The following is a 20,694-nucleotide window of genomic DNA, read 5'->3' on the forward strand; positions in this document are numbered from 1 at the left end:
AAACGGGAGCACACAGATGTCCCGGTACAGACCAGTCACGGACGACGAGAGAGACAGGTGTGTACACACACCTGAGGCACACAGCATCTACCTCAGGCAGTCTCATTAATCGGACGAGCTCTCCCGGGCAGCGATGCCATCAGCGAACACCTGGCTATGATGACCTGGTCTTTGACTTAAGCCTCGAGGTCTTAAGACACGATTACAGTCGGACATCCATGTCATCTGCACACATCACTAAACGTCCTTGTAACAGGAGACACAAATAGAAGAGATATGTATACATCTTCACGTCTTCATCACCGTGAAGTCTGCCACGTTAGACGAGAAGGAACGGTTCGTTCGTCGTGTGATGCGTGAGGACCAGGCTGGGCAAGTGGAGGGGGAGAGCCAAGAGGAACATACGACTGTGGTCAAACAGAGACGACACAGTGGACATCCCCGGCAGTGGCGGAGGTGATGGATAACCTCGGGAGGGACAGTGAACGGTGGCGAGTTGACGAGACGAGAGTGTGGGGACGGGTGGACCAGAACACCGAGGAGAGTCAAGTGACGGCAGAGGCCTAGTGGGAGGAGGAGAGGAGGAGGAGGAGAGGAGGAGGAGGAGAAGGAGGAGGGGAGAGCTTCAGGCGGAGGTGCAGGAGAAGGAAGAGAGAGAGGGAGGGAGGGAGGTGTCAATAGGAAGCTATGATGCAGCCGGTGGGTCTGACAGCCCCTGCCGGAAAACACGGGCCACAGGTAAAACACTCACCCCGCGCACAATGGAATAATTACGGCACACGTGACCCGACACACCTGAAGCCCCACCGCTCACACCAGCTACAATGGCCATGTTTTTTCCATCGCTTGACCAGGATCGGTTGACGCGGTCATGGGTATTGCGTCAACCGTGTTGGGTGACGCAGGTCTACTGACGTTATCGTCGTAAATGGTCGGGTGATGACCTTACCTGGTATTGTGGTTACCAGGTATCTTTTAGGATGGTAACCCGAACTGGTATCGTGGTGTTTAGTATCTCTAGGGATGGTAACTTGAACTGGAGAAGAAAAACGCTCACTCTAGAAGAATTCCCACCTGATGTAGGTAATGCAAATACTTTTAAAAGCAGAGCAAGACAAGTACTTCGGCGTTATCTGTTATCAGTAAATATTCCAGCTTATCTCTTATCCTTTAACTCTTGTCTTTCCCCCTCCAGAAAATCCTTCCCCCAGAACAGCTGTTGTTTAACCTGGCGGGGAGCTTTACCCGTGCACACTCCCCTATAAATCTCCATGACACCATACTACATGGTTTCTTTTCTTCATATCTTTGTCCTGGCGGCAGTTAAGCCCCAGGGAGAGGTATGGGTCGGGAGGTGCGTCCTGCTTTACTACCCTGCATAGTTCTACAACTGATCGTAGGCCCAGGGTGCATATAACCTGGTCATGATGGACCATCAGGTCTCCTGTTACCTCTCCTTCCCATGAACTTCCTCCTTCAGCAGCAGCTGCCTCCTCCTGTCCCCCTTCCAGCAGCTGTACCCTCCACTATCCTCCTCCTGCAGCAGCAACCCGTCCCCAGGACTGCAGCAGCGGTGCCCTGGGGTGTGGCGGTGGTGGTCCTCCCCCCCACCGACGGTGCCTCCCTGCCAGATAAAAGGGACATAACTTGAGCTTCGTCGGGAGAGTGTGTAGTCGCGCGCGGCCTCTCCGTCTTCTCTATCACTGGCCTGTCTCGAGGCAGTATCTTTCACCCTCCATTACTCTCGTTATCTCCCGCCGTAGACGATTATTCCAGGAGTGATACATCACGGTTGACAGTGGGGCGGTGGGAGGAGATCGGAAACTGGAAGTAACATGAATGTCAGTCTCGTCCGGCTGGTAATTTCCCGTGAATGATGACTTGGCCAGGAGGACCAGCCAGACACACACACACACACACACACACACACACACACACACTCTTCACCACTATCACACACACACACACACTCTTCACCACTATCACACACACACACACACACACACACACACACACACACACACACACACACTCTTCACCACTATCACACACACACACACACACACACACACACATATGGCCACCTAGAGTTAGTGTGGGTGTCTTGTGGTACGAGTGAATCGTTCGTCTCCTTGTTGTCAGACGTTCAGGGTCGGCCATGACGAGTGGTGGGTCAGTGTCCCAGGCACAGCGGCTCCCTCCCCGGCCCGCGTCTCACTCGTCTCCCTGATCAAACGGCATTGCCCAACATGGCCTCCAGAAGAGAGATCCCGTCATACTGGTTTACTGAAGGTTTCTGATGCAACATATGACTCCTGGGATGCATAAACCCCATCTACTCAGACCTTACGTAAAATCACAAACTTCTGCTAACGGTTGGTGACCTAATATCATCATCATGTCCTGTGGACACGTCGTTTGGTAGCAAGTCTGTAACTACCACCAAAGTCTCCACAACTCTCGTGACGCAGGAAATCACGATGCAGGATAACATGCGAAACGGAAGACAGAAATCCTCAGTATGAGCTTAAAAAAAAAACTGCTGAATCTATCTCAGGAGTGTAAATCAATGAGAATACCTGTGGTGAAGGAAAGTGGGGTGTAGAGGTTCAAGACGAGAGACATCTTGAGGGAATATTTGCAGTAATGACCTGAAAATTACTGAAGAGTTTAGACGTCATGCAAAATGGTCTCAAGATTTTAGACAATAAAACTCTATTACTCAACATAAGCAACCACAATGATCCTTTCTTAACACGTCAGGAGGATCATATCTTTGGTATACCATACCACTGTACTCCACAAATCATGAATACATATAAAAATACTGACGATAGTATTCAAGGCGTCCGGTGGGGGACAACATAATCAATGTCAACAAAAAAAATGTTATGGGAGGAGAGGCTGATGGAACTGGAATTACCTGTGCTCTGTTTCCTGTAATGATGGCTCTGTTGTGACATATCAAAAGGCCTTAGAGTACTGAGAACATTTGACCATGACAGATGTACTACATGATGTCCAGAAGGATCCAGCAACAGGAAACAATATAGTGGAATGGTAAAAGGTTCTGGAGCAATACAGGGACATATTTCTTTAGAAACTGGTTCAGTGAACAATGTGGTAAACTACCTGCTGGTATACCATACGTGCAAACAATGACGGATAAAACTGTTTCCCTCGTCAGATCACTGCTACTAACTGGGCTGCCCTGAAACAAGACCCCTCTGTTCCATCAGGAGGTACCGCCGTTCCTGGCCGGCAGCTCCTCTCGTTGCCTGGGTATTGTGTTCCTCACATGAGGCGGGTGTGTGGCCACGGCTGACATGACTCACAAGGCATCATCATCATCATCATCTCCGAAGTTCTCAGCACCGTGTTGTCCCAGCCGGTTGCCAGACGCAACCCGCACGCCACCACACACTCCTCCTGACGGCAATTACTGTCTGGCGCCAAGTGGCCTTCATCAGGAAAGGAATTAACCCCTTGAGCACGAGGGTATATGACCTTTCGGTACGGTGGCTCATCCCTCTGATCTGACCCAGGGTTATGGGTCGTACCAGCTTGCTCGGGGGATCGTATCGTCGTGCTGATGGGACGTGCCGTCGTGCTAAGGGGTTAAGAGGCAGTGGACCCCGACACCACCACACCAGGGAGGTGCTGCTGGGTGGGAGGGATCAGGGGTGTTGGTGTGTGTGAGGATGTAGGAGGCACACAGGGCGCGTGACTCCTGGTGAGGGATGGGCCAGAGGGGCGTCCAATATATCCCTACGGGAGTGAAACATCTTGGCAGTGTGGCAGGACAAACCAACCCGACGACACACACCCGACTTTAAGCTCCCCGGCCCATCTTATACAATGTCCTCCTCAAGATATTTAACACAAGACAGATTCCTCTTCTTCCTGACGCCAAGACGGCCCCACAACCGGCCGCACTGCACCACACGGCCGTCTACTCCACACACAACATTCCCTGAACATGACAATCGTCATCTCCAAGAACACAATGGTCGTCGCATCTCCATTGTCAACACAGGAAGTCTGGTGCGCTACACTACTATCAAGTCGTTGGCCTCAATGTAACGTCCCATCATCAACTGGAGTCATAGCAGCAGTTCATGCAATGTAGGGAACAGCAAGGGAATGAGACGTGACAAGGATACATGATCATGACACATTACTGACACATGACTCTAAGGCTGGCTGACCAGGGTCAGCCCGGCACGCTACCAGACGCCTCCATCACAGTGACGCGAGACAACAGCTGATAATGTGAAGATAAAATTCTTCAGGAGGACACCATGCCTTCTGCCACACAGGTACAATTCACACCACTAATCCAACCAGTTGATGAAGGTACCGTGCTCCCCAGTGGCTCTACATAGACAAATGGATGGGTCTTAACCACTTCCTCTCTCTCTCTCTCTCTCTCTCTCTCTCTCTCTCTCTCTCTCTCTCTCTCTCTCTCTCTCTCACACACACACACACACACCTCCTTACTGCTTTTCATCACGAACCACCGAAGCAACAAGCTCTTCCTGCACCACAGCTCGAACCCTGGCATTCCTACCACACAAGTCAAACAGCTCTTTGCTGGGAGTATTTCTCACACTAACCAAGGACACTACCCAGGGATTGTGGAGCATATCTCACACTAACCACGAACCAGGAGGCCGGCCCGGCACACACAGCCATCAGCCAGTCAGCCAGCAGAGCCAGGAGCCCCGGCCCGGCACACACAGCCGCCACTCACACCACCACTTCCAATTTGGTGCGGGAATTACGGAAGAAGACAAGCCAATTCCCGGGCAGATGACGCGGCCGACCTGTACCCTGGCTGCCGCAGGCTGTCTCTCTTACTGCTGCATCCAGCCTGCACCGGCCTGCACCAGCTTCCCCCCTCACCACCAATGTCCTACACAACGCCCGACTTATTTCCTTTACGATTCCAGGATTACAAACCTTTTTGTGTACGATGGTGAGGCTCTCGAACACGACGCTCCGACTCTGTCCTGACGGTGCGTTCACTGAAGACGACGGTACGACTCTCAGGCATGATGGTGCCACCACTGAGAAAAACAAGGGTGACCTTTGACCAAAGGGGCTGGCTAAAGGCCAGTTCATCATATCCAAAGGTCATAACTTCCCACTGCTGGACTTTAAGATCTCTAAGGCTTGCCCTTCTTAGTTAATAAGCATTTCGTTTACATTTACAAGCCATCAAGCTCGTCATACATGTGTCAGCACAACTTTGGAGTTTGTCAAGGTCCCTTTTCAAGTTGATGCCATGCTCTCTGCTTTTCACTTCCCTCGTGACTTTGTCATCACCAGCAAACATATTCAGGTAGGAGTCCATACCTTCAGACAAGTCAATACCACAGATCAAGAAAAGCAGTGGGCCCAAAGCAGACCGTCTGCAGTAGGTCAACGGTAACCTCCCATTTCAAGAAGGCACCCGTCACGTGTGTCCTTTGTTCCCCTTTCACTAAGATAATCTACCTAACGATGTAGTCACACTCTCTATTGCTGCCGGAAAATCCGGTTTCTTTGCTGGCCTCCTCTGTGGCAGAGCTCACTCTCTTGTGGAAATCGAAGCAGTTCGTTCCGCGCGACTTCCTTCCACCCCCTGAGACCCGTGTTGTGTCTCACTCTTGGTAGTTAGTTTCCCCTCGGGAGAAAGTCATCCTTTTGCTTTCTGATCATCTTTTCCAGTAACTTACGGACTACACTCAAAAGGGAAATGGGTCTGTGGTTTCAGCGGCTATCTCGGTCTCCCTTTCTTAAAAAAAGAAAAAAGGTATGACGTATCCCTTCTTCCACTCCCTCGGGCACTTCTTGTTCTTCTAGTAACATCTTGAGCAACATTTCAAGCGGTCTGTCACATATATCTGCCCACGTCTTCAGCAAACACTGAGGCATTTCACCAGGACGAAGGGTCTTATGTGGGTCATCTTCAGCATTCCTACTATATGTTCTCCAGATATTACATTGCTTTCCAATACCTCCACCCCATTCCCAACTGGGTGGTGACATCACCAGTCATCCTAGGAATACCAGGCACTCCAGCTGGGTGATGACATCACCAGCCATCCTGGGGCTACCAGGCACTCCAGCTGGGTGGTGACATCAGCAGCCATCCTGGGGCTACTAGGAAGTCCAACTGGGTGGTGACATCAGCAGCCATCCTGGGGCTACCAGGCACTCCTGCTGGGTGGTGACATCAGCAGCCATCCTGGGGCTACTAGGAAGTCCAGCTGAGCGGTGACATCCTCAGGCGCTAGTCTCTACAAATTCGCTTTCCGAGGCCCACACAACCCGCAGGATGACGGGAAAGCATCCCGGAGATTGGCCCTCACAACAGCTGGAAATCACCAGAGGAAACCATGTTTCTTATGCAACGGTGAGCCAGTTGCCAGCACCCTAGGCTGGGACGGTATCGCCCTACACAATCTGCTCACGTACAGGCTACAACACTACCCACTCAGCTCAAGCCTGTAATCGCACACGCCGTTCTTGAAGAAGTTCTTAAAAAAAAAAAACCCACTTATCTTTTATGAAGATGATAACCTATTACTGTACTGTGGTTGCGATAACCGGAACCGAGGGCACTTTCTCTCTAGGCCAGAGTGTTGCTTCTTCCTTCTCTCTTCTACGGATATTACTTCTAATTCTGATTCCGTATGTGTATCATGTACTACGCTACGCATACCACTCCGTCACACTAGGCAGTATACCCATCACTCCGTCACACTGGACGGTAGGTATACCACTCCGTCACACAAGGCAGTAAGCATACCACTCCGTCACACTAGGCAGTAAGCATACCACTCCGTCACACTAGGCAGTGAGCATACCACTCCGTCACACTAGGCAGTAAGTATATCATTCCGTCAAACTAGGCAGTATACCCATCACCCCGTCACACTGGACGGTAGGTATACCACTCCGTCACACTAGGCAGTAAGCAGGCTATTTAGTCCTACTAAGAAGCAGGCAGGTCACTACGGCAGGAGCACCATCGGCTCCTGAAGGGAGGGATCAGCATCAGATCTTCCTCGACACATGGTTCCACACTACTTGCCTCACTTGAGGCATGACTCCTTCATCCCACAAGCACAGGAGACGTGTGGGCAGAAGGCTGTTAAGGGTGGTACACCTACTCACTAAGGCAATGTCACTCCACCTTACCGACCTCCTCCTCCTCCTCCTCCTCTTCCTCCATGGAAAACGACGAACCAGAGATAATCATTGACCCCCTCGAGTACAACGGGACGATGACCTTCACTTGTGATGGTCTGGGCTTTGATCTTATCCTTCAGGGTTCAAGTGAAAGGCTAGACTGCTATATCAAAGGTAGTACCGTCGTGCTCAAGGGTCGTACCGTCGTGCCCAAGGGTCGTACCGTCATGGCTGAGGAGTTATCTTATTCCCAAAAGAGAAAGATGGGGTCCCCTGAGCGGCAGTACCCACGCTGTCGGCCTGTATGGGCCACAGACATCCGACCCAAGATTAATGATACGTATGTGTGTGTGTGTGTGTGTGTTTATGTCCCAGAGATGTATGGATGATTCTCCCACTTGGAATTATGTTCATGAACTAAGCCTGGGAACACACACACACACACACACACACACACACACACACACACCAGTGGCCAACTGTATGTTATAATCTTACTTCTCTACCCATCTATGACAGCAGATGTTAAAAGCAAATCTCTCGAGGAAATGTAATTTTTTTTTCTGCTCTCACTCCACACACCAAACGCCTGACCAATGCAAGTGATCTATCTCAATTGATCAGAATACCGTCACCTTAGTTATCATTCAAGTCCCAGTTTCAGCTGCTGTATGGATGTTGTTATTCATCATAGTTAGAAAAAAAGGGGGGGGGGGGAGATCCCCAAAGGCTCCAGTTATAAAGGAGGAGGAGGAGGAGGAGGAGGAGGAGGAGGAGGAGGTGGAGGTGGTGGTGGTGGTGGTAGGCGGTGTGCTACCATTCGCTCACCCAGCCGTCATCAGCAGGACCTGTTTGCTGCGTCAGGGTGGTGGTGGTGGTTGGGAGGTCGGGTGCACGACCCAGAGAGAGAGAGAGAGAGAGAGAGAGGTGGGGGGGGGGGCGGAGTGTGTAAATAGTACATCCTTCCCTTGCAAGGGACAGGCGAAGCAAGAGGCACTTCCTTGGCCAACTATCCGGCATCGTGATTTACAGAATACTTATCATCAAGTTCCAATCTAAGGTCCGGGTCTTCTGGTATATCAAAACCACCCAATGTCTTCCAAGTCTTATCTTAAAACCATAAAGTATCGTCACAATCATTATCATTTTACAAAAAAGAACGTTTCCCTCAATATCATCTGTTCATCAAATCGTGGACTGGAGACGGGGTCAGGGGATCACATCAGCTGGTAAACTGAGGGAAAATATGACGACAATCTACACAAATTCGAGCAGAATCATACGACGACGCTCACCATAAACGTTCTAACGTTTCCTCGAAACGTTTTAAAGCACAGCGACGTCGAGTGTTGAGGGCAACGCAGTAGTACCGCCTGGGTCAGACGTTGCCCCGAGCGGGGACATAAGGCCACACAAGACAATGGCGAAGGCTCTTCATCTATATGGCGCCCCTCGAGCGGGTTCTGCGAAATCAGAGGGACCGAGATTTCCAGGTAGGCGACTTATTCCCACCGCTCGAATTGACCTCAACTTACCGTTCAATAACTGATACTGGTTACGTCAGGGGAAGAAGAACACACCCACTCACCCACCCAATCTACACAACCACCATGAAAATCCCTTAAATAATATATATCAAAATATTTAGCATATAATAACTTCTTCTTCCAAATAAATTCTAAAGTGAATTCCCCATTTTGCGCCACAAGACACCGATGTCTCAGACAGAGAGGGGGAAAAAAAAAGCAGTTGTGAATCGAAGAAAATAATGATGGGAGGGACACTGGGGAAGGACTGACGGTGGACGGGCCTTAATTTCCCCGTGAAAGACCCAGTTAAATAAATTCCTTACCTTGGCCTGGGAAGAATTCTGACCTCGCCAGACAATACCTCCATATCTATTTCACGAGTATCTACGCAAAGTGATGCTTGAGCCAGAGATGTCGAGGGTAGGGACACTTGACGTATGCGGTCAACAGGTGGGATGAGGCAGCCCCCCCTAACCATCCTCACAGACACACACACACACACGTTACCTACTACAGTCCAGCCCTGTGTTGTTCCTGACGGAGGTGCTACAGCGGGGTAACGTGGAGGAGCCCAGGGCTGTGGCCGGGATGGCCAGCACAGCGACGCTTTGACGTCAGTGACGCAATCTTAACGGCGTAATGAAGAGAGTGGCACTGTTACCTTTGTCACGGTTGGGCACTGCTACAATGTCACAGTGTGGTAGTGTTACTACCTTGTCATGGTGTGGCACTGTTGCCACGCCGTGGCGCAACAGTGCTACAGTGTCACAGTGCGGCACTGCTTGCCTCGTCCCACACTGGAAAGGTGTAATACACAAGAGATCACATGAATGTAACTATGCATGCAACCCATGCAAGCCACTCTTCCATGACCATGACGGGCTAACCACAACTCAAGGTGGTAGTCAGGATGGTGTCAGGTTGTGTGAGGTGGTGACCACTGGGTGTGTGTACACCCACAACCATCCAAGTCCTCCTGACGCAGCCTGACATATTCCCGACCCGACTCGACCCCCTGCCACCGAGCAATGTTCGACACCGTGTCAGACGTGTCACACCTCCTGACCTGGTATGGCATAGTGATGGAGAACTCAAGTCTGGTCACACTCTTTTTATATCCTTTTTGACGTTTGATGAGGATCCTACACTGAATTCCCCCCTTGTCTCTAAGTGTGTTTTAGCCCCCTAAGTACACAACACGACTCAAATTTCGAAAGGCAACCATCACTGGTCGTCCACTTCTGTCCACGACCATGGCCAACGATTCTCCTCATTTCTTTTTATGACGACAACTGCGCTGGGGATGGCTACAGCCTCAAGGCAATGGACAGCGGTACTCGCCTGTTACTTATGCTGTTACTGGCAGCGTTACCACCACCATAACATTACCAAGGCAATGCTACGGTCACTGTAACACTACCATGGCCACTCTACAACCACCATAATATTACAAGGGCCACACTACAGCTACCATAACACTACCATGACCACACTACAGCTATAACACTACCATGACCACACTACAGCTACCATAACACTACCATGACCACACTACAGCTACCATAACACTACCATGACCACACTACAGCTACCATAACACTACCATGACCACACTACAGCTACCATGACCATACTACGGCTACCATAACACTACCATGACCACACTACAGCTACCATAACACTACCATGACCACACTACAGCTACCATAAAACTACCATGGCCACCCTAACACTACCATGACCATACTACAGCTACCATAACACTACCATGACCACACTACAGCTACCATAACACTACCATGACCACACTACAGCTACCATAAACCTACCATGGCCACACAACAGCTACCATAACTACCATGACCACACTACAGCTACCATAACACTACCATGACCACACTACAGCTACCATAAAACTACTATGACCACCATAACACTACCATGACCACACTACAGCTACCATAACACTACCATGACCACACTACAGCTACCATAACACTACCATGACCACACTACAGCTACCATAACACTACCATGACCATACTACAGCTACCATAACACTACCATGACCACACTACAGCTACCATAACACTACCATGACCACACTACAGCTACCATAAACCTACCATGGCCACCATAACACTACCATGACCACATTACAGCTACCATAAAACTACCATGGCCACCATAACACTACCATAACCACACTACTGCTACCATAACCACACGAAAGCTACCATAAAACTACCATGGCCACACTAGAGCCGCTATAACACTGTCACGGTAAAGTTAGGGTAAATTCGGTCAGAAACTATTCCACATTATCGAAGCGCTTCCTAGAGGCGGAGCAGCGTGACCCCTTCCGTCCTGGGGGAAAAAATTCAATGTTTTGCCTGGGTTCAACCGTCCTGGAAACGTCAGAGTCTCTCGACGGGAGGAGAGCAGGCAATGGCCGGGAGATAATGTCGGCCAGTGTATCCCAGGGAGATTATGTCGGCCAGTGCCTCTTCGGAGGTCATGTCGGCCCGTAGCCAGGGAGAATATGACGGCAAGTGTATCCAGGGTGTATTAAGCCTGTCAATTTGTCCCTAGGGAGATCATGCACACAACTATGCCCTGAAAATTTAAGATGAGCCTATTCAAAAAGACCATGTTGGCGAGTTTGGCTTGGTGACTCTGTCCAGGGTGATTACGTCTGTAAGGGGGATCTAGGGAGATTACATCAATGTCGATATCCAAGACTCCATCCTGGGTGATGTCTGTGGCTATGCAGGGTGATCATGCCTGTGACTATCCAGGGTGATCAAGTCAGTCTCAGAAAGATAATGTAGGCGAGTATGTCCAGAGGCAATGTTTGTAAGGGTGTCTATGGATGTCGACCAACGTAGCCAGGAACATTATGATGCATATTCCAGACGTAATTATTATAGCCGACGTGACATACTGGGTGAGAAGTGTTATGAGAACACGCAAAACAAGAACGTTTGTGGTAAGTGTACAACCCACACAAACAAGAAAAAGCAAATTTGGAGCAGGTGCGGGAACAGCCACAGTGTAATGTAAGAATGTCCTCAGCATGTATAAGTATTAACTGGTTACTCCAGTAGGCCTTTGTTTCAGAGTGATGTCCTACGGGCACACTACACAGCCATTGGTCAGTTCCAGTTAGAGGCCTTGCGCAAAACACACCGCAAAACCACGCCGTCCTACTCTAAATACTAGGCTTTTCCGCATTACAGCACCATTTCTGCATTCTAATACTAGGCTTTTCTGCATTACAACACCATTTCTGCATCATCCATTCTAATACTAGGCTTTTCCGCATTACAACACCATTTCTGCATTCTAATACTAGGCTTTTCTGCATTACAACACCATTTCTGCATCATCCATTCTAATACTAGGCTTTTCCGCATTACAACACCATTTCTGCATTCTAATACTAGGCTTTTCCGCATTACAGCACCATTTCTGTATCACTCCATTCTACTGCTAGGCTTTTCCGCATTACACTATTTTTGTACCACTCCAACCTCTGTAACTAGCCTTTTCCCCATTTCACCACTATTATTGAATATACATATCCCCATCAGTTCTCCAAGAACGCAAGGGAGTCAGTCGACCTAAAGTACTAGCACAACCCGAGGATGGAGTCAAAAGGTAAACACTCCACCTGCAGATGAAGCCGCCATGTCCACACACCATTTACTCAGGGACCGTCAGCCTCACCTTGACAACCCGCGGCGCCACACGTGTATGGAATTACCATAAATTTGAATTCGTCCGCCAAACAACATTCCACTAATAATCCAGAATACAGCTGGGGTGTTCCGACTGCCGGGATCAAACGGCACGTGTGATAGACGATAGTGTGTTGAAACTTCGAAAACTTTTGTGTCCATTTTCCAAAACAAAACTAAAACATCTACGTAATAGGAAACTAACTCCCAGAGGCATTACTAAATATTCACATAACCAATCTAGTCACTTTGATTATTTTCCTTCAGTTTGAGTGGATCTTGAGCTGATGGCTCGATCTATGATCTTGTACATCCAACGAAAATACATCCTGTATTTTGTATTCATAAACCATACTGCTGAATATCCATACATGGCAACTTCCCACATCTCGCCACTAACGCTCAGATTCAATATTGCCTTTCAATGGTCCGCGCTATGAGTTGTCAAACGCGGACCCGAACCCCCCTTTGAGAGAGGAGAATGGTCTGTGGTCTGAGTCCCCTACCCCCAACCCCTCACCCATCCACGCCTTATATAGTTAATCAAATATAACGAATCAAAATGACGCAAGAAACGAAATCCACTGGTGCTGTCATTAAAAAAATTTTCCATCAATTTACTTTTTGGGCGGTGAGTCCAGTGGAAACAATAATATTACAATACTATGTATAACGTATATACATAGCATTATAATACATTAAAATGTATGATATATATATTATAAATAAATGTATATAAAATATATCAGTATCATGCAACCACATCACCCCCTATCCATGAGTGCGCTACATTCAACAGCAAGGAAAGAATGGACTCGTTTGAAGCAAAAAAAAAAAGGATGTATGAGGAAACAATTCTCTGTTTCGTCAACTGACGATGATACAGTATTGCCTAAGGCGACTCTCTCTCGCTGTGTAATCTAAGGCACGTCGTGAGGAAACCTGTTTCACTAACATCAATTTCCTGTAACAGCCTCCACATTGTGTACCGGACAATGACCGGGACACATGCAATATATGTAAACATACATAATATATATTCATGGGTCATCATAACATTTCCCGGTGAGGCATTACAACACCCGTGCGGTTTCCGTGCAGTTTGAGCATGTCAGGGGATGATTCACAGGGACAAAACATGTATCAATTGATACGTGGCGAGTGATAGATGGATGTTGAGGGTCAGGATGGTGCAACCGGGTCAAGGTCATCATTACGACACTTGACCTAGTTTACATAATCCAGGTCTTACATCCCCAACCACTCGTATCACGGGCCACTTCTGTACTTCTCTTGGTCCTGGCATTCAACCACTGACCCTAATTTGACGATAAAAGAAACAGCTCCAGGGTACAGCTTCCCTTGTTCAGCCTCTTGCAAGAGCTTTCTGTCTTACTTCCTGCTCGGGAAAGGGTGGGAGGGCTCAGGCAGGGACAGTGGTAGGGAGGGGGGGGTGAGTAGCAGCAGCCAGCCGATGAGGGGGGTCGCCGCGCGCCCTGCACGGCAACATCACTGTTTACTTCCTGGAGTCTTGTCTGTCTGGTACTCCTCCCTCTCGCTCGGGTCGCTCGGCATCCAAGATCTTTCCTTCCGTTTTTATTTTTGTAACAATCATGGTCACCCTCAGCAGGGGGGTCACCTGTGTTACACTTCCCTTCCCTTCTTATCTTGAGAACTTTACCAATGGCCGTGTATACAGTAATGAAATATGTACTCGACTTAAACATTTGGAGGTGCTCATGTTCTTGCCACACTCAGTTCTGTCTTCAAGTTGACGACCTTCCTGAGCGTGAGGTGAGGGTCTGTAGGGTGTAGCCGATCAGCCAACACCTAATCATAACAACGACAATGTTACGTAACACTGCCATCTCTCTCCGGGTCACTCACACTTCCCTCCCCGTTACCACCGGATACATACGATGTTCCTTCAAACCTGCAGCGGACTAGTTCAGCCAAGGCAGTAGCGACTACCGCCAAAGATATCTCTTGATGCCATGATGATATCAGGTGGTCACGCCACATTTTATCATATAATAGCCAAAACAGTTTTTCCATTCCTGAAATTCTTATTCTCTCATTCTTTTTTTTCATTTTCCGTTCGTTCATTGTCATCACTACCTCACCTGACGCTTACTCTGCCCTTCGCTCTCCATTTCTACGATGCCATGAAACTAACGCAATTCTAATCATCGAAAAGTCATTTCAATTAAGAATATTTAACAGTTCTGCTGACAACATCGTTAACTGACGCGCTGATGGTCAGACTCGCACCGCGGCCCACACCCCGCCTGCAACCCACGCCTTCCTGCGGCCCACGCCCCCTTACGGCCCACACCGCCCTGCGGCCCATATCGTCTTGCATCCCACGCCGCCGTAAGACCCATATCACACCATATCATTCCTCCCCTTCCCTCACTATACACACCCTCAATTAAATCTTTATCTCCACACTCCATGGATCCTAGCCACGACGTTCCCTCACCTCCCCTTGGCGTGCACACGTTCCTCAACCTCACCCCACCCCTCCCCCGCCTCCAGCCCCACCCTCGCCACTTATCTGATCAAAACATTGTCACAACAACCGGGGACGGGCGGGCGCCGCAGCTGTGGCAGACAGAGCACCTAGTCTAGGGGGATACCAACCCAGGTCTCGTTAACACTCCACCCACCTTCCGGAGGCACCTGCACTGGGGTATCACAAACCACCATCACCTGCTTAAAACTCTGCCAGTCTCTAACCATTGACTCGTTCAGGTATTTCTGAATGAGAAAGAATATGGGCTAACTTGAGGGGAAAGTAATAAAATGTTTTGGAAGGTGTGCAGTGGGAGGAGAACCAGAAAACAAACGGTAGCATCAGTGAGGGGTAACGTAGCAAACAAGGAAGAGGAGTTTGGAGTGGGTATCATGGACTGATGAATGAGTTAGATGACAGGGCGGCGGGTGTGGGCTGTTTGGGGTGTACGGCAAGACGTCACATAATCTATATCGTTTAGGGCGAAGGATGTGGTCGATGTGGCATCAACATGTTGTCAGGGCAGAGGAAGCTGTTGTGAATTATTGGCTAAGTGCAGAGGGAGCTGTTGTGAATTATTGGCTAAGTGCAGAGGAAGCTGTTGTGAATTATTGGCTAAGTCTGGAAGATATTGTCTCTCATCATAGGTTTGCGTTCCGAAACACATAACTACCGAAGGATGTGTCGCACACCCGGATCAAGAGGTTAGGGGGTCAGAGACTGCCGTAGCGTCAGTGTGTGTGTGTGTGTGTGTGTGTGTGTGTGTGTGTGTGTGACTGTGGTGGAGACTGGCTGGCTGTTATCACCTGTTTCCTCCAACTATGCTTCATCCATTTACAGGGAGATTACGACATCTGCTCTGAACACCACATGTCAAGGCGGCAACATAGGTCAGGACAGACGGGGACCAGATGGACAGGGTGAGGCATGTGGAGTCAGGACGGACAGGCAGGTGAGAGAAAGGTGGGGTCAGAACAGGCAGGGTGAGAGACAGGTGGGGTCAGGATAGACAGGGAGAGAGACAGGTGGGGTCAGGACAGGCAGGGTGAGAGACAGGTGGGGTCAGGACAGGCAGGGTGAGAGACAGGTGGGGGTCAGGAAAGGCAGGAAAAGAGACAGGCAGGGTCAAGATATACAGGGTGAGAGACAGGTGGGGTCAGGACAGGCAGGGTGAGGATAGACAGGGAGAGAGACAGGTGGGGTCAGGACAGGCAGGGTGAGAGACAGGTGGGGTGGAGGAGCAGACAGACGGCGTCAGGCACAGGGTAAGAGCCTCGAGTGTGCCTCCTTCACCTCGCGAATTCCTTTGTTGAACATAAAGGGTAAGAGGGGTATTACCCCCCCCCCCCCCCCGGGGGGCGGTGGTGGCTGGGGTGGAGCTCCCCCCCTCCCCCCTCATTACACCGGCTTGTAGTGCATCCTCGAGTGACACTGTGCCTCACCAGGCAGGACACAGACCTCGCCCGAGCTGTGCAGAGTGTCACACTGCCGCCACCTGCTCACTGAGCATTTGACCTTAACACCTGATGTTTCGCGAGGGATTTCACTATTAGAAATATATATACATCTATTTTCGTATCTATATCGGCAGTCACGTACACAACAGAAAGGCATGAAAGTAAAAGAAAAAATAGAAAGGAAAAGAAGAGCACCGGAACACATGACGGTGTCGACCATGGGATATAGACAGTAAGAGCCGAGGGAAGTGCGTGCTGCCGTACCTCGGTATGTTAAAACAACGTCCGGTGTCGAGCGAAATATCTGATCTGCGAAATTAAGTGACTTATAAATATATATAATATATAAAACCTTACCGAATAATCTCTTCATTCTTCGTCGCTTCTGTGTTGCCAAATCTTACACTTTTCAGAAGAATACTGAAAAAGAATATACATATTTCATGCATATTAAAATGATTTGTAAGGCGATCTTCCTTAAAGAAAGTATATTTCATTTGGTAAGTCCTTGCAACTACATCCACAGAGCGTCGTGAATAAGTATGACAAACTTGGCAAATATCCGTGAATGAAACCTCAACAGTAGATGATACAGTCCTGACATACGGAGTTCTGAGGTTATACTCTTGAGCCAGTCAGCTGGAGACAGCAGCTGCCCAGGACAGTACGACCTCTCCTCACTTAAGCTTAAGCGCTGAAGCAGCAGCTCCCGGAACGACCCTACACCCTCCCTGTTAGGATGGCAGACCTCACCACCGTCTCACTAAAACTACGCTACCCAGCTAGACTTGATGACCTTGTTGCTGACATACACCATTCATCTGTCCTGTGTATACTCCGTCATCTTATCAGGATTTTATTCCCCCCCCCCGAGCCTTCAGAAACCCTGGCCCGTGAGCACCAGCGCCCTGCACGTCTGGCCCCCTCACCACCATCTCCGGGATAGACTATAATCCACAACTCCACATACGTCAGGATAACATGTGTGTGTCTGGACACGTGTTTATACTCCATAACTGACAACTATGATTCATGTAACTAAATAATGACGGACCTGTTCAACACCAGAGGTGTGCTAACACGTTATACATACACCCCTCCATAATCATTCTTATATAAAAAAAAGAAACATGTGACTGTAGTGATGAGTAACTAAAGTGGCAAGAGCACGTAAACACGATCGTCAGTGAGGACTCAGCAGGTGGGGTGAGGCAACAGACCCAGCAATCACACAGTGGGTGGCACAGTAAACCATCAGGACTGAGCTAAGACCATCGTCAGCATGGTTTCAGGCGGCGTGGCGGGGACCGTCCTGCTCGGCTCCTCCCTCACAGTAAACCATCAGGACTGAGCTAAGACCACCGTCAGCATGGTTTCAGGCGGTGTGGCGGGGACCGTCACGCTCGGCTCCTCCCTCAAGGATCATTTGAAGTGACGCAAAACCCATCTTGTGACGAAGGTAAAGGTTAGTTGTTCACACGTCGGGCAGGTGTGGGCAGGGAGGAGAACCTTATACTGACTCCCCCGGGTGAAGACCCCGATCACACAAGTACTCTGATTCCCGTCTCAGCAGACAAACAGGATCACATTACAGAGGATCCAAGCGCTCAAAGACGCATATACATTCTTAAGGAGCGACCCCCGTGATCTTGACCTATGACCTCCTGACCTGCTGACACAAGCACTTCCAAGAGTATGAGAGTTGTCTAATGGCTGCTAACACCCTTCCCTCTAAAGCTGTGTCCGTGAGGGCCAGACAGACACACGCACTAACCCACCAGACCTATCCAGCCACATACATCGACCTAATAATGCCAGACACCACAATGTGCAGTACACAGCGGCTGGAGAGCCTCCTGGTCACCTCACAAGCGAAACCGTGTACCCACCCGCCTCCCCTCACACCACTCATCTCCTCCTCCCTCACGGTTACACATCAACCACACAACTTTAGAAGCTTCGAGTGGAACAAATATAGACAACAGTGACAGACGTTGGTAATATGCTTATCAATATCATTAGAGCGAATATGAGCGCGCGCCCGTGTGTGTGTGTGTGTGTGTGTGTGTGTGTGTGTGTACTTGTGCAACATTATATACTTGATTTTTGTAAAATTAATGAGTTCAGAGATGATTCTTACCGAACATTACAAAATGTATATAAGCTTTTCATCCATAACAATGCCCAACCTCGGAGACTTCAAAAAATAACACAATTTTGCTTACTGTAACCAGTTCGTTTATTATATACATACACACACACACACACACACACACACACACACACACACACACACACACACACATATATATATATATATATATATATATATATATATATATATATATATATATATATATATATATATATATATATATCTTGATACGTATTCCAGTCATGGTTGCTCAGTGTTGTAACCACTAACCATGTAAACTGGTGAATAAATTATTCCATGATGGCCGATTCTAGTGAACATTTGCCTCGCTACGTCAACTATGAATCTCAATCACTGAGGCTCAGTTCATGGACCTTCTGTGGACGAAGTGCCCTCCTCTGCCACACTGCCCACAGGATGGGTGGGATCGCTCAGTAAAATAGCCGCTCTTGCAGCCAAAAAATGAAAAAAAAAAAATCAATGACATGATAACACGAGGAAGGTCATGGGGGTAGGTGAACGTGTATCTGTTACACATTTCCACATATCTTTTTTTTTTTTTCAATGAATAGAAAAGGCAATGAGAATGGAGATGGGTAAAGAGTCTGTCTGTTTTTTCACCCACAGAGTGGAAGGTGTCGCCGGCAATGGAGTCATCACTGGTGTAGACGGGCGAGCGGCAGGCAGCTTTGGGGAAAACAGAAATTGATAAGCCTAATGTAAAGGACTTACCATGGTCATGCCCGAAGGCAAGGAGTCCGGAGGCTGTGAGACAGAGCGCCAGGTCCTCGTACCACTGAAGGTGTTCTCCGAATCCATGACACAGGAACACCAAACCCCTGAAACATAAACACCAGCAGTTAGTGAACGACTATAAAACATACACAACACACCACAGTGACGGCCGAAGGTCAACAGTACCATAATGCCTCTCTCCCTGCAACACTGGCTACACACAACAGTACCATAATGTCTCTCTACCTGCAACAGTGGCTACACACAACAGTACCATAATGTCTCTCTACCCGCAACAGTGGCTACACACAACAGTACCATAATGTCTCTCTACCTGCTATAATCCCACACACCAACCTATCCCGTGGTCAATGTCTCATTCACCACCTTACACCATAACCATTCATCCCACTCTTTACCCTTTACAATGACCTTGTCCCACTCATTACCTTCACAACGACCACTGTCCCACTTCTTACCTTCAAACGATCACTGTCCCATTCAATCCCTTCAACAACGAACAATCGTCCAAACTCATTACCTTCAAACGACCATTGTCCATCATTACCTTCACACGATCAACTTGTCCCAATCATTTACCCTTCACAACGACCATTGTCCCATCATTACCTTCACAAACGACCATTGTCCACTCATTCCTTCAAACGATCACTGTCCCACTCATTAACCCTTCACAACGACCATTGTCCCCACACATAACCTTCACAACGACCACAGTCCCACTCATACCTTCACAACGACGCTGTCCCACTCATTACCTTCACAACGACACTGTCCCAATCATTACCCTTCACAACGACCATTGTCCCACTCATTACCTTCACAACGACCACTGTCCCAATCATTACCCTTCACAACGACCACTGTCCCACTCATTACCCTTCACAACGACCACTGTCCCAATCATTACCCTTCACAACGACCATTGTCCCACTCATTACCTTCACAACGACCACTGTCCCACTCATTACCCTTCACAACGACCACTGTCCCACTCATTACCTTCACAACGACCACTGTCCCACTCATTACCTTCACAACGACCATTGTCCCACTCATTACCTTCACAACGACCATTGTCCCACTCATTACCTTCACAACGACCATTGTCCCACTCATTACCTTCACAACGACCACTGTCCCACTCATTACCTTCACAACGACCACTGTCCCAATCATTACCTTCACAACGACCACTGTCCCACTCATTACCCTTCACAACGACCACTGTCCCAATCATTACCCTTCACAACGACCACTGTCCCACTCATTACCTTCACAACGACCACTGTCCCACTCATTACCTTCACAACGACCACTGTCCCAATCATTACCCTTCACAACGACCACTGTCCCAATCATT

The 20,694-nt window shown here is 48.8% G+C and overlaps 1 protein-coding gene across 2 annotated transcripts in view; it reads right to left on the minus strand.

Moving 5' to 3' along the window:
• LOC139765954 (monoglyceride lipase-like) overlaps positions 1 to 20,694 on the minus strand; it is a 72,264-nt gene that overhangs the window by 17,213 nt on the left and 34,357 nt on the right. For both annotated transcript variants that reach the window (XM_071693962.1, XM_071693963.1), the window contains exon 2: positions 19,308 to 19,414. In XM_071693962.1, the coding sequence (XP_071550063.1) occupies positions 19,308 to 19,414 (107 nt within the window). The remainder of the gene's footprint in view (positions 1 to 19,307; positions 19,415 to 20,694) is intronic.

Source organism: Panulirus ornatus, chromosome 56 (genome assembly GCF_036320965.1).
Source record: "Panulirus ornatus isolate Po-2019 chromosome 56, ASM3632096v1, whole genome shotgun sequence".
In the NCBI taxonomy this organism is placed as follows: Eukaryota; Metazoa; Arthropoda; class Malacostraca; order Decapoda; family Palinuridae; genus Panulirus; species Panulirus ornatus.